Source organism: Nuphar pumila, chromosome 6 (assembly GCF_984573655.1).
Source record: "Nuphar pumila chromosome 6, dmNupPumi1.hap1.1, whole genome shotgun sequence".
Lineage (NCBI taxonomy): Eukaryota > Viridiplantae > Streptophyta > Magnoliopsida > Nymphaeales > Nymphaeaceae > Nuphar > Nuphar pumila.
Window position 1 is genome coordinate 5,139,635 of NC_143254.1, and position 20,508 is coordinate 5,160,142.

The following is a 20,508-nucleotide window of genomic DNA, read 5'->3' on the forward strand; positions in this document are numbered from 1 at the left end:
CCAATTTGTACAAGGTCTTCTACATGTAGCATCAATAAGATCCATCTAGATCCCTTGGTGTAATGCATATGGATATGAGTAGGCCATTCTTAGATCTATTTGAGCTAATGGATGTGGTTGAAGTCTTCAAATCTGCTTTGACTGATTGGGAAAATGAGTCCTCCAAAATTTAGACCGTATTTAAAAACTCATCTCAATTACTTGAGAAATTCCTTCTCTCTTACATTTAGTACATCCAAATCTAAATCCCAATCTAACATTATACTCTAATTACATCTAAAATGCACCTGGTGTCATCTATTTATGCTAATTGAAGCATGATTTGTATACGACTGCTCTCTCGGAATCTATATTATCCCATTAGCATGAATTAATAATATCGACATCCAATCAGAATCAAACCTGTCTACATACCCATTCCGGTAATAACTGGTTTGACCTTGATCAGGCTAGGGTGGGTCCAGACACGAATCTGACTTTGAGGTGCTAGTACTAAGTACAGAGTCTACAGACTAAAGTCCAACTGAACCTTCCATAAAAAAATTCATACTCGGGTCCTATAAGTTTACATAAATCAGACTGGTTCATACATAATAAAATAATAACTTCTATGTTTTTTAATATTGAAAAATTACGGATCTTAATTGATTCTCATTTCAGACTTGGGTTTGGTACATAATAGACCATATATGGCCCCACATACAAATCGAACTCTTTGTATCTGACCCGAATTCTTAATTGGATCTGCTTCTTCATCACCAAATCCTGATCCCATTGGTTTGATACAGGTCAGATCCAGTCAAACCGAACTCATTGACATTCCTAATGCCCATTTCCCACCCATGTTAAGTTACTGGGGATGTACCCAATACCATACTTGACTAATCGGATGTTGGCTAAACAGATTCAGATGGTGAAAGACTCATATTACTTTTTTTTATACGTAAACGGATTTGGATATCCATCAGCTTCACTTATTTATTGGATTGGATAGCAAAAAATCAAAATCATATCCGCCGATTATAATCGGATATGGTTTTGGCTTACCAAATGTAGCTAAACATAATTGAATTTGGTCGGATATCAGACAAAATCCAATACATTGACATCCCTACATGTTACTTACCTCATATCAGCAGGTCCTCCGTTTACAAGAAAGTCCGTCACTGGACACAGGTCATGCTAATATCCAGATCCGGATCCTTTCTCATGAAGCCAGTCAATTCAAACTCGACCCGAAACCATGAATGCAAGGTTGAATCCGCAATTTTCGTGGTCAAATAATTTCGATGTCAGGGATATTATCGGTATTTTAGTTCCTTATAAAAGCCATAGCTGACGACTCTCTCTCTCTCTCTCTCTCTCTCTCTCTCTGAGCGCAATGTCGGACGGCCATCTCTTCAACAACATCCTGCTGGGCGGTCGAGGAGGCGCCGTGAGTTCTTTTCGTTTTTCCTCTCTTCTTCTCGACTCCTTTTTGGGGTTTTCTCTCGCTTGAATTAAGTCCCAGGGTGTAGAGTTTTGTGGAGGATGGTTTGGAGGGAATGGAGAGGAGTGAGTGTGTTTCTGTTTTGATTTGGAGGTCGTGTTGGGTGTTTTGGCTGTAGAATTTTTCCCATCTCTTTTGAAGATCTCTTGATTTTTTCGCGGGGTCATGTAACTATTTGTAGCTGATGTAGGACGTTTTTTGGGGTTTCAATTAGAGTAAATTCAGTTGAAAAAGAAAGTGTTCTTGTTCGAACGTCGCGGCCGTTTTCGACCAATTTTGTGCTTTGATGTTTTTACCTGGAGTAGGCGCTATGGCTTGATTTGCGATACTCAGCAGTTTGATTGAAACAAGCCTCTGCAATTTCAGAATCTTCCTGTTGGATGACCACTTCTACCCAATTGGAATAGATAAGTTGTGCCCTGCCTCATACGGCTCAGCATGAACCCTTTTCTCGGAGTTCGATCTTAATCTACTGTATCTAGCTGAATGACATTTGTCGGAGATCAATCCCATCTTTCTTCTTCTTCCGTGGAAAGATTTTCTATTTTTTTCTGAAAGTATTTTTGGATGTGTTTGGGCCTTTGGGGTTCGATGATTGGATTGGTGTATCGTAATTCTTTTTTATTCTGTATTATTGAGTTGGTCTCAAAGATATACTGAATTTGAGCTCGGTTGGTGTTTTTTTAGCTTCTGGAAATTTGCTTTTAAGATTTTTGGTTGTGGAAAATTTTGTATAATTTCTGCTGGGGACTTCCATTTGTTTTTTATGATGTGATTTTTGTTTTTATTTTTGTCCATCGGGTGGTGGTGGTGTAGAATCCGGGACAGCTTCGGGTTCATTCAGGGGGGATTGTATGGCGCAAGCAAGGTGGTGGAAAGGCTGTGGAAGTTGAGAAATCCGACATAGTCGGATTGATCTGGATGAAAGTTCCGAGGGCATATCAGCTTGGTGTGCGGATTAAAGCTGGGTTGGTCTACAAGTTCACAGGTTTTCGCGAGCAGGTGATGTTGCTAATCAGTTTATTTCATTCAGAAAATCTAGCAATGCGAGAAGTGTGAAACTGGAAGTTCAGGTTGTATCACATATGGCTTATTTCTTTCTCCATTTTGGGATATTTTTGACCAAGATGATTTTCTTAATCTTCTTTTTTCATTATCTTTTCACTCGTTGATTATACTCCTCTCACATGTTTTTAGTGGTCAGACATCCTACCATGTTTTGTAAAAAGATACTTGGAATCTGTGTTGTTATTGCTATTGAACGTTATGAGTGAGAAAACGTGCCTGTGTGTTCACTTGTGTGCATTTGCTTGTATAATTGCTTTCATCTGTTTTTCTGCAATTTCCCCCCCTGAACGTGTGTGCACACTCATACACATCTTTGCATGCACTTATATTGTTAATGACTATAAGATATTGGCCATTATGTTATGTCTGCGTATCTGTATGCCATACACATTTAATATTTCTTTTCTTTCTGAAGTTTTTTCTGAAAGACATGAGAGGGCATGCACTGGCTACCTTCATATTACTCATTTTTCTTTCCTTGAAATATATTTGTGGAGATGTTGTATAGGTGCCTTTTAGTAATGTCAATTTTAACTGGCTACTATATTATTGCATGAGTTAAAATTTCTTGCTGGGTGCATATGGTTACGTTGATGCTTTATCCTCCCATTGGCAGGATGTCAACAGTTTGACGAGTTTTATGCAAAATTCGGTGGGAATAGCACCAGAGGAAAAACAACTGTCCATAAGTGGGCACAATTGGGGTGAAGTGGATCTGAATGGTAATTCTCTGTAATTCAAGCTGTCGCTTTGTGGTAGATCTGTTTTTGTCAGCTACTTGTTGGAGAATCAAATTTGACTTAAGATAGAAAAAAGAAAAAGATTTAGGGCCTGTTTGGAATCTGGTAGCTGGGATGGAATCATGTGCTTTTATTTACTTGAAGAAGTGGCAGCCGCCAAATCCATTCTTTAGTGTAAATACAAAGGAGAAAGGGCCTCACATCCCACCCCAAATACCTAAATACCCATCCCAGCTACCAGATTCCAAACGGAACCACCAAGGTAGTTTGACCAAGATTTTACCTCGGGAACACCAAATGCATAAACGCCCATCCCAGCTACCAGATTCCAAACAGGCCCTTACATCAGATTTCTAGTCAAGCTAGTCCTTTATAATGGATCGATGCCATATGGACAGAAATAGATAAAATTGTCTTGTTAAGAGCTCTATAATTTGGAACTGGAAAGTGAATGTTGCCTCTTTGTTATCATTATTCTATGTAATTTCAAGATCGATCTTGCTCAAGGCTTGTTTGGATGTGTTTTTATTTATTTTTGATAAACATAAATAAAAATACATTTTATAGAATTTTGTTTTATTTATAGTTAAATTAATGTTTGGTTCACAAACTATTTAAACCTAGGATGAAAAAGAAAGAGGGATAAGTGGTGGTTCGGAGAGTACAAAGTAGTGGTGATGGTGGTGAAGAAGTGGCGGTGGTGGTGATGGCAGTGAAGAATGGGCTGTTAAAATATGAATGTTTAAATATATATATTCTTAAATATAGAAGAATATATATATATATAAATAATGCTCCAACAAGGATATTTTGGTCATTTCACATTATGTAACTAGGTTAGGAATATGTTAGTTAGATAGTTTTTTGTTTTTTTATTAAATATATTTTTTACATAATGTAAGGGGCTCTATAGGGATTACCCATAGAGACATTGGGACTTATAGCCGTTGGGAGCTCCCAACATCTCTATGGGAGCTCCCAAGGCTCCCTCTCTTGTGTATAAATAGGGACATAATGTCCCCATTTATTCTTATGCTTCTTACTAAGCATTTTATCAATAAATTATATTTTTTACATTATGTTGCAAGCCCTAGTTGGCTTATTGTGTTATCCTTAAGTGGATTTGTGGTTGTGCACATTGTATTGTGTGTTTGTATGCCCTTAGTTGGCTTGCATTTAATTTTCGCTCATTTCATTACATGATGTCAGAGATATAGGGCTCTCGATCTTGAGGAAAAGTGCTTGTGTTCGTGAAGAAGCACCCAAAAGTGTTCGTGAGATTGTGGTACTTGCAAGTGGTCATACTCCTCTACATTTCTCTCTTTCTCTATCATTCAAATGGGGCATGAACAAAAGATTGATTATTCCTTCAAACTCACTGGTACCAACTATATGATGTGGGCCTGTGCTATGGAGAACAATATACGTGATGGGCATGGTTCCCGAACCTCAACTCAAACTCACCAAACTTGAAGGTGATCAAGAAAATGCTCTTGAAGGAGATGTGCGATCCAAAGCCATTGAAGATCATTAATTAAGAATAAAAGATTGGGAGAGTAATCATGCTAAGATTCTTGCATGGTTTATGAATAATGTGAAAATGAAAATTTGTATTAATATTGTCAAATTTAGAAAGACAAATAAAGCTTGGTTGTTTATGAAAGACATGTAAACTCAAAAAGATCTTGCAAGAGAAAATTAGAACAACCAAGCAGGGGGGACATAAGTGTCCGTGATTTCTTTAGTGCATTATCCCCTCTTTGGGATGAATCAACACTATTAGAGCCTAAGTAGGTGGCCACCAAAGACGTGGAATTTAGGCGGGAGCAAAAAGAAAAAGCGCATTTTTTTGAATTTTTGTATGGATTACGTTTGGAGTTTGAATAAGATCTTCTCTTCTTTATAGGACATCTTCACTTCTCTTAGAAGATGCCGTTGCGGGCATACTTGCTAAAAGAGGAGATGAAGTAACGGCCGTATCGAGGCCCAGAAACAATGTTAGAACATATAGTCTTCTACAATTTGTGAGGCAAAATGGCTCATGAAACAACAACTATGGAGGATTAAAAAAGCCTATTTGTCACTTTTGTAATGAGCCAGGTCACATTAGACCTCTTTGTTCAAAGCTTAGAAACAAGGTAGCTTCTGTAGAAAATCCACACCAAAGAAAGAAGGAGGCAAAAGTGAAGGAGAGCTAAAGGACACACTTTGTTAATTAACCATGTCACTTCAATAAATACTCAAATCTTCATCCTCTACATCCGGTGCCGCCATTGCCTCTTCTTAATATCCCGGTGAGTACTCATGGATTCTTGACTCAGGAGCTTCTTTTCATATGACTGTACATGAGATCACTTTATTCAACATATGCACTTACCCAAATTTATCTTGTGTTTCTACCGTTGATGGAACACCTTTAAAAATTAAAAGTATTGGAAATTTAGATTCTCAATTTTTTTTTGTTCCAAAAATTAGGATTGTTCCTAAGTTGAATTTAAATCTTTTTTTAGTTTCTCAAATTACCGACCATGTATGCGAAATCTTTTTTTCATCTAAAAGTTGCTTTGTGCAGGATCTCCGGTCTGGGAAACGGATTGGGCAAGACCATAGTAGGGGAGATCTCTATTTTATGGACTCTTTATATCTTCCACCATGTCCTGGGCCGATCTTTCGGAATATGAAATGCGTAGTGCAGAGCTGGAAAATGCATTGAGTGTAGGAATGCGCAATATGAGTTCGCTTGATCGGTGACGTGCAGTGGTAACACGGCATGCGATAAGCATCGATATCGTTGTTAGTGCATCGTTGTGTAGCGGCACAGATGTGGAGTGTTGTTTGGTTAAGCAGTGCCAGCAGATCAGAGGATGTTGCCTTTGGAGCCCTGGAATCACCTTAGGTGGTTCCAACCGAGTATGGTGACTCAGGGCTAGGTGAGTGAATGCCTAGGCGTCGACAAATGAGTCTGGGTGGTGCTCTTCGCTATGGGATCAACTTCCGCTAGGCAGCTGCGAACGGGGTGGTGCGCAGGGCCAATGAAAATGATTCAGCACATGAAAAGGTGTTGATATGCGGCCTTTGGTCGTTAGGCTGGCCAACTTGGGCAGTTTGACGCGTTGCGGGTTTGCGAAGCATTCTATGCCTGTGACAGAGCGATAGAAAAACTTGCGACGATAAGGAAGGACCGTCGCGCCACACTGGCTTATTGAAAAAGTCCGTGATACAGCAAAACCTTTTTGTAATTATGTCCAAGATAATGATATTGTTACTTGACATAACAGACTCGGACACCCAAGCTATTAAAAATGTATCTTTTTTTTTTAAGAATTCTTTTTGTAAAAAAAACGATGTGGTGTGCAAAGACTGTATACTTGGCAAAATGAAATCCGTCCCTTTTCCAAATAGAACTTTCATCTATAAAAAACCTTTTGAGTTAGTGCACTCAAATGTTTGGGGTTCTTCGGTTATATCGAAATAAGGTTATTCATATTATGTAACATTTATAGATGACTTTACTGGATATGTATGAGTCTACTTTCTCAATTTAAAATCCGATGTATTTTCTTTCTTTAAAGAATTTCATATGATAGTCAAAAATCAATTTCAAAGTAACATTGTCACACTTAGATCTGATTCAGATGAAGAATATTTATCAAAAGAATTTCAAAACTACTAGAATCAAAATGAAATTTTTCATCAAAGATCTTATCTTAGAACTCCACAACAAAATGGGCTAGCGGAAAGAAAATATAGATATATCATGGAAACTGCTAAAGCCCTCCTTATTTATAAGAATATTCAAAAATCCTTTTGGGCCGAAGTCGTGTTGACTTCAACATATGTAATAAATCGAATGCCATCATCATCTTTGCAAAATGTTTTCCCTTGTGAAAAGTTATTTAAAATAACACCCGACTTCAAAAGATTATGAGTTTTTGGTTGTAAATGTTTTGTACTCATACACAAAAGAGATAAATTATCTCCAAAAGCCATTGATTGTGTCTTTATTGAATATGGGGGAAAATCAAAGGGGATATAGATGTTTTGATTTTAACAACAAACTTTATGTCTCTAAAGATGTGACTTTCTTAGAAAGTGAGAATGACTTTAATCAAATAAATGAAAAAGAGGAAGTAGACTATACTTTTTTATTTGATCTCGCTCCAAGGAATGATAATAAGACTTTTAAAATAATAATAATGTTGATGATAACCATCCTAGTCATGAGAGTATAAAACTTTGTGATCATCATACTATAGATAGTGATATAGTAGATAAGAGATCTACTGAAGGCATACGTGTTTATACCTGGTGCAAGGAAAATAATCCTCAAAATGCTTTAGAAAAATATTCTTCTCCTAAAGAACAATCATTAGATAAAAATTTAGAGGTTGACCATAATCCTTCTATAGAAGAATCCAACCTTAGAAGATCCAGTCGTCCATCCAATCTACCTCATAGGTTTGTGTCTTATGACTCCTTGTCTCCACATTATAGAGCATGCCTAATAACATTACATTCTTATCATGAACCATCTAATTATAATGAATCCAAAAACTTCTCTCATTGAAATAAAGCTATGAAGGTGGAATTAGATGCCCTTATAAAAGACAAAACATGGGAAATAACTATTTTACCGTTAGGAAAGAAAACCATAGGTTCTAGATGCATGTTAAAAGTTAAAACTAAGAGTGATGAAAATCTAGAAAGATCTAAAGCAAGGCTAGTTGCCAAAGGCTATTCTCAAGAATACAAAATTGACTATGAATAAACTTTTGCCCCTATAGCTAGGATAACTACAGTTAGAACTCTAATAGCCTCAACTTCCATACAAAAATGACCTATCTATCAACTAGATGTCAAAAATGCATTTCTCAATGGAGAATTAAATGAAGAAGTTTATATGGATTCCCGACGGGTTTTAGTATTGACAAAGGAAAAATTCTTAGATTAAGAAAACCGTTATATGGTCTCAAACAGGCCCAGAAGCCTGATATGATAGATTTAGTGGTGTCACGATTCATTTGGGATTTTATTCTTATTATACTGACACTGCCCTTTTTTGTTAAAAGTACAGGTACCAATATTGGCATTCTCGTGCTATACGTGGATGGCATGATAATAACAGGGAATGATGAACAAGGAGTTAATGAAATTAAAAATGTTTTAAAAGGAAATTTTGATATGTCTCACTTGAGAAGATATTTTTTAGGTATTGAAGTCGCCTATTCTCCCAGAGGATATATTTTTTATATTTTTTCTTAGATGAAGTTTTCTGTTGATATTTGTGCTAAGTCTGGTATTCCAGATGACAAAAAAGTGAAGACACCTGAAGTTGTCAGTGCAAAGCTAAGACTTGAAGATGAGACACTTCTGGACGATCTTACTCTATATAGACAACTGATTGGGTCACTTATTTAACAATCACCAGACTAGACATAAGTCATGTTGTTCACTCTATAAGTCAATTTCAGCATGCTCCAACCACCGAGCATATGAGTACTGCGTTGCGGATTGTGAGATATATAAAAAATTCTATAAATAAAAGGTTTTTGTTATCCTCATCTTTATCTTTAGATTTGCTTGCTTATACTGATGCTGATTGAGGAGAAAATCCAAATGATAGGGTCTCAACTATTGGCTTTTGTGTTTTTTAGGGGATTCTCTGATTTCATGGCGATGCAAGAAGCTGCAAAAAGTTTCAATGTCATCTATTGAAGCTGAATATAAGGCTATGGCTACAACAACTATGGAACTTGTATGGCTAAGGAATCTTTTTAAAGATATAAGAATAGACATCTCCAGACCTTCGAAGATGTGTTGCGACAACAAGAGTGCTATCTACATTTCCATCCATCACATCTTTCATGAGCGCACCAAGCATATTGAAATTGACTGCCATTATGTACGAGATGAATATTTGCAAGGAATCATCGAGTTTCCATATGTTATTTCTAAGTATCAACTTGCCGACTTCTTCACCAAAGCTCTTGCAACACCTCGTTTGATATTCTTAACAAACTTTCTTAGTGTACACCATAAGTTTGATGAGGGGTGTTAAAATATGAATGTTTAAATATATATTTTTATATATATATTCTTAAATATAAAAGAATATATATATATATATATATATATATATATATATATAAGCATTTTGATCATTTCACATTATGTAACTAGGTTAGGAATAGGTTATATAGTTTTTTGTTTTTTTATTAAATGTAATTTTTACATAATGTAAAGGGCTCTATGGGGATTACCCATAGAGACGTTGCCATTGGGAGCTCCCAACGTCTCTATGGGAGCTCACATGGCTCCCTCTCTTGTGTATAAACAGTGACATAGTGTCCCCATTTATTCGTATGCTTCTTACCAAGCATTTTATCAATAAAGTATATTTTTTACATTATGTTGCAAGCCCTAGTTGGCTTATTGTGTTATCCTTAAGTGGATTTGTGGTTGTGCACATTGTATTGTGTGTTTGTATGCCCTTAATTGGCTTGTATTTGATTTCCCCTCATTTCATTATCGGAGCGATGGTAGTGAAGAAGGGGTAGTGATAGCGGTGGTGGTGGTGGTGATAGTGATAGCGGTGGTGGTGAAGAAGGGAGATGGCGATGGTGGTGGAATAGGGGAAACAAAAATAGAAAAGAAAAAATAGGCCCTTTGTTTTTTAAGAAAGATTTCTATTTTTATTTCTGAAGTCTTGTTTAAAAAAAAACAAATTAAAATAATTATTTAAAATAAATATAAATGGAAAGAAACTATTTATGAATGCATCCAAACGGGGGGTTAGTTTTCTAGTTATTTTGGATTATTTTTTTTTCTCCTAGGGGAAATTTCAAAAGATTCCAAACTTCGGCCAAGACTCAAATGCCTAAGCTTTATTATTTGCAAAGGCATGCTGAACATTTAGTTCGGTGAAGTTATTTGATATCTTTGCCAAGTTCTATCTATTGGGAGCAGTGGTTTCTGTTTTTCTTCAATGTAAGTTTTTGGAACGGAGGGAGGGAGGGAGGGAGGAGAGGGACACTTTCTGCTGTTCCTCGTTCGTATCCAGATTTCTCTTAATTTCATTTTGAGTAACCTTGGTTGACTCACCACCTTTCCTTCCATGAAATTTCTCTACTGCCTTTCCTTGTTGATCAAATGAAAATTTTGGAACTGTACAATGAAACCATGCAGAATAAGTTTTCAGATGGGTAGACAAGAAGTAATTTCAAGGTTGAAGAATTAACCACGAACTTCTGCAAGGATCATTACATAACAAGAGGTATATTCAAGCTGACCTATTTAAAAAATAACAGTGTTAGATTAGTGGTCTTTCAGTTATCAAGGGCCCATGTAGAAGTGGTGGAATGGAAAAAATGATTAATATGATTGTCTTCTTCAAAAGTTTAGGTTTCCTTCTTAAGCTTTTGTCACATGATGTTAATATAAAACATCTGCTGAAAATACAGGAAGGGATTTTTAATCTCTCAAGTGCTACGCCATGATATTTATCTTCTATTATGATTTCTGTGTCTCTTTAATAACAAGCATTCACTTTTTACATTGGGGCTATCTTGTTGGTCATGAAAAATCTATATTTCAAGAGTACACTATGACAAGTTATTCTGAATTTGGTAATTCTGACCTTTGATTTGCAGGAAATATGTTGACTTTCTTGGTTGGTTCAAAGCAGGCCTTTGAGGTATCTTTGGCCGATGTTTCACAGACACAGTTACAAGGCAAGAATGATGTTGTCTTAGAGTTTCATGTAGATGATACCACTGGAGCAAATGAGGTTTGTTAGATCTGTCATCTTTTATATTTTGTTGATTGTAGTAGTAGTACCAACAACCACATTCACCAATGTTGGTATCGACCATTCCTTGGGATTATTTATGAACAATCAGTCCCAAGAGAATTTCTGCAAATCTCAGCAATTCTGGAACCTAGGATAAGTTGGAAATAGTGATAACTAAAAAACTCTTGAGTACGGTATGTTGATGTTGTGATTGAGTTAACTGATTTGGTGCTCCTACTGCATCAGTCCAGTTGGTAGACCCAGTCTTCACATATCTAACTTTATATTTTTAAATTTTTTTAGAATTTATTTACACATGATTAATGTCATATATTAGAATCATGTTGATAGAAATAAAGTTTTACGGTTTTTCTATTTGTACATGCACTTATTCCCATGTTCATTTTCATTGAGATATGGTATTCTAGCTATTCTAATTACTACCATTGACTATTTTAGACCTTTTTGCTATTGTTTTTTACACTTTTCAATGTCACAAGTTCAGAAGGGAGTTCTCTTTATGTCTGTTAATGTTTAGTTGGATAGTTTATGCATTTAGCAATAAGTTTATTGTGATGCTTGATATACTAATTGGGTGACTCATCAACATAATGAATGTGCTTTTATATGTTTTTGGTACTTGTGTTAATGTCATAATAATTTTCAAATATAGAAGGTGTGCTTAACAATGATAACAACTACTCATGTTTCACTCTTTGATAACATTGTTTGTCTGAAAAAAAGTATAAACCATGACGGTTGTTGGAAAACTCTAGAATGCACAACCTCATAACAGTAAGATTTCAGTAAAGTAAGGTTTTTGGTCTTGTGTGTGATTCATATGCAAAGGTCACATTCTATGTCTTGGAACTAAGATATTTGACATAATCATACAATGCTTGACTTATTATTTGTGTTCTATGCATATCATCATCATATTGATTGGAAATATTGTTTTTCTTACTTTTCCTGTTTGTGATTACAGAAGGACTCACTGATGGAGTTAAGCTTTCACATACCTAACACTAACACAACCTTTGTTGGAGATGAAACACGCCCTCCGGCACAGGTGACTGTGCATGTTAAGTTGTAACTTGTATGAGGAAGTTAAATGAATTAAACGATCATGTGCTATTAACATTTCCTACCATAAATTGTAGGTCTTCCGAGACAGAATAATATCTGTCGCTGATGTTGGTACCACAGGCGAGGATGCTATTGTCATGTTTGATGGGGTTGCTATACTCACTCCTAGGTACCGAGGTTCCTGCCAAATTGGAGAGTGTTTCTTTGCGCTTTGTTGAAAATTTGTAGGTCCAGTGGTGTCTTGTTTCTGAAAATACTGATACATTAAGTTACTGTTTACAGAGGGCGTTACAATGTGGAGCTTCACATGTCATTTTTGCGGCTTCAAGGACAAGCCAATGATTTCAAAATTCAGTATAGCAGTGTTGTTCGTCTTTTTCAATTGCCCAAGGTTTACAAAATCTCTCTGCTTTTAATTTACACAATCTAAGAGGACTGTTTCTGATTTTATGACACAAACCATTTTTGGGAGGTGTGAACAATTAATCCTATTTGGCTTCACTAGGTTTTGTCATTTTATACTGTGTCTTTTGCAGTCCAATCAGCCACATACCTTTGTTGTTGTTACTTTAGATCCACCAATTCGGAAGGGGCAAACTTTGTATCCACATATTGTGATGCAGGTGAAATACGTGTAATTTTTTTCTGCCACGGTTCTTTTATGTTGGACTTATTCTTTATCATCAAGCACTATTGAGATTTGTTTTTTGGTTTTTGTTCTTCTTTCTTTTTCTTCTATAAAGTTTGAAACAGATTATGTTGTAGAAAGTACATTGTCTATCAGCGAAGATCTCTTGAAAACAAAGTATAAGGACAGGCTGGAAGCATCATATAAGGTTATTTAATTTTTCCTGTTTTACTTGGATTCTTGTTGCCTCCCACCGCTCAGTGATTATCTCTTGTTGGGAGCATGGTAGCACCTTGTTAATCTAAATGTCAAGTCCTTCATTACCCACTTTATTGTGTTTGACTTGATGTATTAAGGAAAAATTTGACAAAAAGTGTATGCTGTACAATTTAATCTATTTCTGTTTATCTATTAGTTTACTCTTTATCCAAACGGCAAGATCATGCTTGTTTGCTCAAATATCAATTTTGCTGTTTTCTTCTTATACCGAAGTTAGATGTGTATACATGGGTATTTCATTTAATGAAGATTGTGAATTTATCTTTTTGTTCTCTGTGTTTCTGGACCTTCATTGTGTCATCTATGTCCAATATGATTGTGTGTGTGTGTGTGTGTGTGTATCATGTTAGTGGATACTATGAATTTAGTTCTTTTACCCTTAGTTTACAACTTGATAAATTAGCTAGTGTCAAAATTTTTAAAATCTTACGCATTTGTTTTTGACACAGTTGATCACAGTGTGCTGTCAACGTGATTGATGGTACTAGTCGATACTGGGTTGTTGGCTGGTCCTCTTGCACATTAATAGAGCTAGCCATTACCAATGAATCTTGGATTTGGACTCCATGATTGTCGAGACAAAATAGTGCAAGAAAACTTGCAGGTGTTGATGCTAGGTGGGAAACTGAATGTGTTTCAAGTGGAATGAATCTAGCTATGGCATTTCTTTATTTCTAAGATCCGCTGTGTGTTTATTCACAAATTCTTAAAGTAGCAGATAGTTAGCATCTTACTTGAAAGTTAATACCAACTTGTGTCAGTAAATGCTTCAGGTGTTTCTTGGTGCTAAGCAGTTTAAAAGTATCATGTAAAAATGTGTCAGTAACATGATTACACACAATACATGTATATGCATATCCATTCAACCTATTCTTTTGTCGTTTCTGAGTCATATTATTTTTCCCACTTGCTCTGATGGGAAGTTATATTCGTAATGCACTACCTAGGCACTGTCTATTACCTGTCATACATGCATGTAGCAAGGTTTGAACCTGTCATAAGGATAATCCATTTTGACCCTGTTCTGTATCCCTTTATATACTAATCATATTAAAAAAACCATAAAAATGAGTATATGAACAACAATGGTATCCATGTGACAGGATTGAACCCTAGGAATGGAAAAGTGTATACCACAAGTTTAAAGCATAGTCCACTGATATCGCCAATATTTTGGTATACCAGTTCAAAGCATAGTCACTGATATCACCAATATCTTGAAAATATTGTGATATTATCAGCAATCTAAGGTAAGTTGATAATATCGGCAAAATCTTGTGATATTTTCAAAACATCACCAGAAATCAAAATACTGCTATAATATTACAATATTGTCACAATATTTTTGAAAATTTCTTATTTTTATATATTTTAAGCCTAGTTTTTTATTTTTTTTTGTTTCTTTTGTATTTTAAAAACTTTTCAAACTTATTTTCATATGTTTTTGCAAGAAAAATGATACACAATCTTTTATTTTCTTATCATTCTTATTAATTTTATATATATTTTAAAAGTCCTGAGATTTTCCTGAAATTTTCTGAGGAAAACCACTTATTGAAAACCTCTCCAAGAAAAATCCTCGGTGAGAAATTACTTTGAAAAATACAGGTGAGTATGGCTCAAAGCATGTGCAATGCTTATTCATTTTTTTCAAACTTTCATAATAAGCTTTTTTAATTTTACATTAGGCATGGATCAGCTCATTTCACTTGTTATGATTGGAATCTCTGTGGCTTTTTGGCTTCTGAATGATCTATAAGTGGTTATATCTGAATGCGAGTCCAGCACCATCTCACATGTATGTGACATGAGTATGGGTGTTGGTCATGTTCTAGCACCATAGATGGCAAACTCGTGTCTTGGACTCAGATCCCCCGACCCTTGACACGCGAGTCAGCAGGTTGGCTCAGTAACTCACAAGAGTTAGTATCCACATCCTTTAGTATTAGCCCACAAATTAGACATGGAAATAATCTAACTCCAAGCTGCAAAAGCTCTAAGAGAGCACATGGCATCAATAATTAAGCTATACAAGTATGACTATATACTCATTAGCGTTTATGATTTAACAATGATTCTTTATAGCAAGTACCTTTCTATGAGCAATGAGCATTTGGTGTTAAAACCATAAATTGGATGATAGAAAAGATACAGGAGGCATATCTGAATTTTTAGTATTCAACCTTGTTGAAGGTATCATACTATCATGCTGTCACATGCTCACATGGAGAAGTATTTAGCACTAATAAAATGGGAAAACATTTTGGAACTGAAGAAATGGTCATATATCAAAGGTTCAAAATGAATGGTAACTGTTTAGATACATTTATCACCCCCACTTCCTATGCCATAATGCATCCGAATAAGTGCCCTATTTGGTGTTCTGGCTCATCTCAGATGATTCTCAAGTTCACTTGTCTTGTTTGTTATGTCCGCACTGTTGTTTATATACCAACTTCAGCAAGGGTATGTTGGGCATTTTGAAGCACCTATTGGAGTAGACCCTGACCAGACCAAAGTTAAAATCTTTCAGCCTTTTAAGGCACCAATAGGTGCCTCATTGGGCTGTAGATCCTGGTGGCATGTATCTAGATCTGAATTTGAGGATCCATAGTGGCTCAAAATAGATATTCTTTATTCATATCTGCAACTGGGCAGATAACCAAATTTGATAAAGGCTCCTGATTCTGGGGATTTGGATTTACTTTGTCTTGGGGTTAATGTGAATGTTTCATCTGGATCCAATTAAATCAAATTTGATTTCCTATCCTTCTCTTTTTTCTAATTGGATCCCATTCATCACTCCACGTCCTGGGGAAATGGATATAGATCAAGCTGGATTCTGTGTGATTTGACCTATCGACAGCCCTAATACTACTTTATAGCGCAACTTTTTGCTCCTGTTGTAGCAAGTGTACATACTCATTTATAGAACTTATCTTGAATGGTGGTTCTGGAAATAATTGAAGTTGGTTCCTGGAGCTTGTGCTTGTTACTTGTTTTGGTTTTGACGGCTTGTGTAGAGAAGTAACATGAGTTTTCTCGTTTCCTGGGTATTTCCAGGGCTTAATGCACGAAGTATTCACTCAGATTCTGCGTGGCTTATCTGGTGCTAAAGTAACTCGACCTGGGAAGTTCCGTAGTGCTCAGGGTGGATTTGCAGTGAAATCATCGTTGAAAGCTGAAGATGGAGTCCTATACCCTCTAGAGAAAGGATTTTTCTTTCTACCCAAGCCCCCCACCCTTGTTTTACATGATGAGGTGCTTGCATGCATGCAGTCACACACATGTACACAAAGTCTCACACACACAGACACACTCTGAAGTTCTTTTATTGACATAGAGATTTTCATTCTTTTTGTTTTCCCCTGTGGTTCAAAGTTTTTGACTTTTTGGTTGATAATGAGTTCTCTCCCCTTCATATTAGATTGATTATGTTGAGTTTGAGAGGCATGGTGCTGGAGGATCAAGTATGTCATCTCATTACTTTGATCTACTGGTTAGATTGAAAAGTGAACAGGAGCATCAGTTCCGGAATATCCAGAGAAATGAATATCATAATCTTTTCGATTTTATAAGGTAGGCATGTTTCGTGGTTTGTTTTGCAAAAATTTGCAATTTGTTGTCAAAGAATTTACCGATTTTAAACTTTGACAAATGGTTCTTGTAGCTCAAAGGGATTGAAGATCTTGAACCTTGGCGACACCAAAGCTACAGGGGGTGTTGCAGCTGTCCTTAATGATGATGATGATGATGCTGTTGATCCTCATCTTGAGCGCATTAAAAATCAACGTGATGATGGTGGTGAAGAAAGTGATGAAGAGGTAAATTTGGTTGTTTCCTTATGTCTTTTGTATGTGTTGTCTTTTGAATTAATGCTTCTTCATTCTTTTTTCTTCGGGTGTTTCCAGGATGAAGACTTCGTTGCGGATAAAGATGATGCTGGTTCCCCTACTGACAATTCGGAAGAAGAGGAGTCAGATGCCAGTGAAAGTGCAGATGACAAGGAAGTGAGAAATTCTTTCCCCTTTTAATTGTATGTATTTTATGCAGGAAAAGTTTGCTGGATATGGCTGTCAAGAAAAATGCTGAAAATGTTAAGACTTCCAATGACTATTATGTGATTGATACTGATGCATTCACATTCTCTGATGATTCAGAAGCCTCCAAAGAGGGAAGCTAAAAAGGATGCTGTGGCTGCAAAGTCTACTTCTGGGAAGAAAAAGTCTAGGGATGATGAGGATGATGGTTCAAAAAAGAAAAAACGGCCAAAGAAGAAGAAGGACCCCAATGCACCAAAGAGGGCAATGTCTGCATTTATGTTTTTCTCAACAGCTGAAAGAGATGTAAGATGTCAATATCATCATTTTGTGCATCTTTTAAAATTTTGGCTTCTTTACACTAGTGTTTATATCATTATTGAGGTTCAACAGTTCAGTAAAACCTAGGCCTGTTTAATTATGCAATTTATACCAAATCCATTTTTTAAAAATAAACTACTGGATATGCAGTTTCATGCTACTAGGAAAAACCAACTTGCAGAGGGTTGGATCACTCCTTTTCTCCTTTAGGACTTGTGTCTCTCAGATAGTACTTGAATAGGAACGTTAGTTGTCATTTAATTGAATAGGAAGACTAGTCGTCAATGCTGTACTGACCCTCATCATCATGTGTTCCACTCACTTTTGTCACTAGTCATTAATGCACTGTTCTTGTCTTACCAGCTGAATTTGCTTTTGAGAGGCACACTGAAATCAAACAATCAATACAAGGAATGAGAAGCATTCAAATCCCTTGAATGTGGTTGTCCGCATCTTTTGACCTAACCGTGGAATCAAGTGACAGGTGTTTATGCTGTTTTTGGTACAGACTATGATTAGTCAGTAGTACCGATTGGTGTTGTTTCTGGTAAGTCCCTAACGGCATTGGTTAGCCATTGTTAACACTGCAACCATGAACAGTTGTGCTGCTCGTTCTGAATTATCAAATTGAAGAGGCCCTATTGAAAAGTTAGGTTTTCTCAAATCACAGTTTTCCATGGTACTTTCATGATGCCAAATAATTTCAGGTGTTCTGTGATGTGTGGCGATTCTCCTCTAATTTCTTGAGAGATTTGGCTTAGCCATATACACTCTCATGGCAAATAGTGTTGTATGTATCATGTTTATGGTTGACCCTACGGGGTGACAACTAGATTCAATGACCAATTGTCTTTGACCAACTCATGTATATGTGCTGTTCTGCTATTCTCCTATTCATGTTGCACGTTTTCTCCAATTTGACAACTGCTTGATCAATTTGTTTATCCATTTTACCAAGTTATTTGCTCAACTCAATTTGGTACAAACATGCATGCATGCACATGTTCAGCATCATCAAAATCTGGATCTTATGTATTAAAGTTATTGTTTTTCCTTGTTTGTGCATGTTCACCTGCTTCTCTAGGTAACTGTTTCTTATGCTTGCAGAATCTAAGAAGAAGCAACCCTGGAATGTCATTTATCGATGTTGGAAAGGCCCTTGGAGAGAAATGGAAGAAAGTGTCAGGTATGGTTTAAGTCATCATTTCTGTCCCCCCCCCCCCCCCCCCCGCACTTTCCTCTTGAGCATCCAGCTTCATGGTTAAAATGTGTGTGAGAACAGAAATCGCATGTCAAAAGAAGATGAAAGATATTAGCAACTGTCGTATTCAATTTCTTTCACATCTAGTGATGTCTACTACATCTATGTCTATTCACCATTCATTCGTAGACCAACTTTACCGATCCAACCAAATGGCATATTGCATGGCCACATATATAACGTTATTCTATGGAATCCTTTAATGATTGAAATAATCAAAACACCCTCGCAAGCTGTGGCATTTTGGAAATTATTTAATTGATTTTAGAAGCGTATCAAGTCTTTTGTTTTGGAGGGAAAAATTGATTAGTTTTCAAAAGTGACAAGGGTTACTTTTGTACATTTATTTTAAAATGTAATCCTCAAGAAATTTAAAAAGAAAAAAGAGAAGGCTTAGCCTCTGATGTTTTTGATGTGGCTGCATTCAGCTGAGGAGAAAGAGCGGTATGAGGCCATGGCAAGAGCTGATCAAAAGCGCTACAAGGATGAAATGGCTGGTTATAAGAATAATGCCACCAATGTTGACTCTGGAAATGAGCCAGACAGCGAGTAATATGGAGAATCTCCATTACATGTCATCCACGAGTTCTTAGTAATAATGGTACGTCTCCCTAAATGCATGTTTATGGATGTTCACCTGCTTCTTTAGGTAACTATTTCTTGTGCTTCAAAAGCGCTACAAGGATTAAATGGCTGTTTGTAAGAATACTGCCACCAATGTTGACTCTGGAAATGAGCCAGACAGCGAGTAATATGGCGCATCTCCATTACATGTCATCCATGAGTTCTTAGTAATAATGGTACGTCTCCCTAAATTCATTGTTCTCTTAAGCACAAAGCCATGATCTCTCTCTCTCTCTCTCTCTCTGTATATATATATATATATACCCTTTTTCTAGCAAATCAATTGTTAATAATTCTTGGTATTTGGTCATCATATATGAAGATTGGTCCAAAGAACATATTTACTAATCAAAATGGCTTTTGGATGAGAGTTGTGTAATAGTTTTTTCTTTTTTTCCCCTTCTGTTTCTCTGCAGTCCACTGGAAATATGTAGAGTACATTGACCAGCGTGTCTACAAAGCACACATCTGGATTGAGCCTTCCATGATGTGTGCCTTTCTCCAATAACAGCATTTTTTACAAAGAAACAAGGAACAGTATGTGTCTACGAAGTTCTGTTAACAAATTCATTACTTATGGAGTGGTTGAAGTAGATAATTTCTGAACTTGAAATGCATAACAGATCTTGCCTTGGAAATTCAAGTGTCATCGGTAGACGGTTTGCACAATAACAATGTCTGCATCTCCTGAACACCCGCATGTGAACATTCTTTGTGCTTGGTTGTAATGAAGCCTAAAAGATTGTCATTAGTTTGTGAGGTTCAAATTCAATGGGAAGTCGTGAAAGGCTGTTTGCTGCAACCCGTAAGATTAAAATAAAGCCCAGTTTTCATATACCTTTTACCATATGTTCAGAAAACAGGAAAACATGCTCACATTAAAAAATAGAAGTTTTGAGATCTGTTTTTCTGAAATAATTAACGAATAATGACTTTAGGTTTCGTCGACTCAAGATTTGTGGTTGTCAGCTTCTATGGACTTCTCCACAAATTTGACGCTTAGCTGGTAATTTGCCACCAAAGGAAACAACTGTAAGCCAATGCCCCTTCAAACAAGCGCTCTTACATGCAAGTTCTGGTCGGTTATTATTGGTTCAGATTCAGGTTACGGTCTGTTTGAAGCCAACATCATTTTTCTAGTAAAGGGGTACAAATGGGTCCGTTTTGGTCAGACCTCATATAC

At 36.4% G+C, this 20,508-nt stretch overlaps 1 protein-coding gene across 2 annotated transcripts; it reads left to right on the forward strand.

The window, feature by feature from the left end:
* Window positions 1-1,364: 1,364 nt before the first annotated feature.
* Window positions 1,365-19,516, forward strand: LOC149833725 (FACT complex subunit SSRP1-like). 2 transcript variants are annotated; one of them, XM_090009827.1, is made up of 16 exons: window positions 1,365-1,435; window positions 2,306-2,491; window positions 3,174-3,279; window positions 10,947-11,083; window positions 12,072-12,155; window positions 12,247-12,341; window positions 12,455-12,563; window positions 12,709-12,795; window positions 12,916-13,008; window positions 16,143-16,340; window positions 16,507-16,658; window positions 16,750-16,903; window positions 16,991-17,089; window positions 17,240-17,425; window positions 18,548-18,626; window positions 19,130-19,516. In XM_090009827.1, the coding sequence occupies exons 1-16, from the start codon at window positions 1,382-1,384 to the stop codon at window positions 19,252-19,254; spliced, it is 1,944 nt and encodes a 647-aa protein (XP_089865953.1). In that variant the 5' UTR covers window positions 1,365-1,381; the 3' UTR covers window positions 19,255-19,516. The 2 variants fall into 2 exon arrangements, with proteins under 2 accessions (XP_089865953.1, XP_089865954.1); XM_090009828.1 differs by lacking the exons at window positions 18,548-18,626; window positions 19,130-19,516 and adding an exon at window positions 17,804-17,942.
* The last annotated feature ends 992 nt before the right edge of the window (window positions 19,517-20,508 follow it).

Excerpts from the sequence above, each read along its gene's own strand:
- LOC149833725 (XM_090009827.1), top strand. The coding sequence starts at position 1,382 with ATGTCGGACGGCCATCTCTTCAACAACATCCTGCTGGGCGGTCGAGGA. Across the intron at positions 17,426-18,547 it reads TCTCAACAGCTGAAAGAGAT|AATCTAAGAAGAAGCAACCC; the intron begins GTAAGATGTCAA and ends TTATGCTTGCAG. Across the intron at positions 18,627-19,129 it reads GAAATGGAAGAAAGTGTCAG|CTGAGGAGAAAGAGCGGTAT; the intron begins GTATGGTTTAAG and ends GGCTGCATTCAG.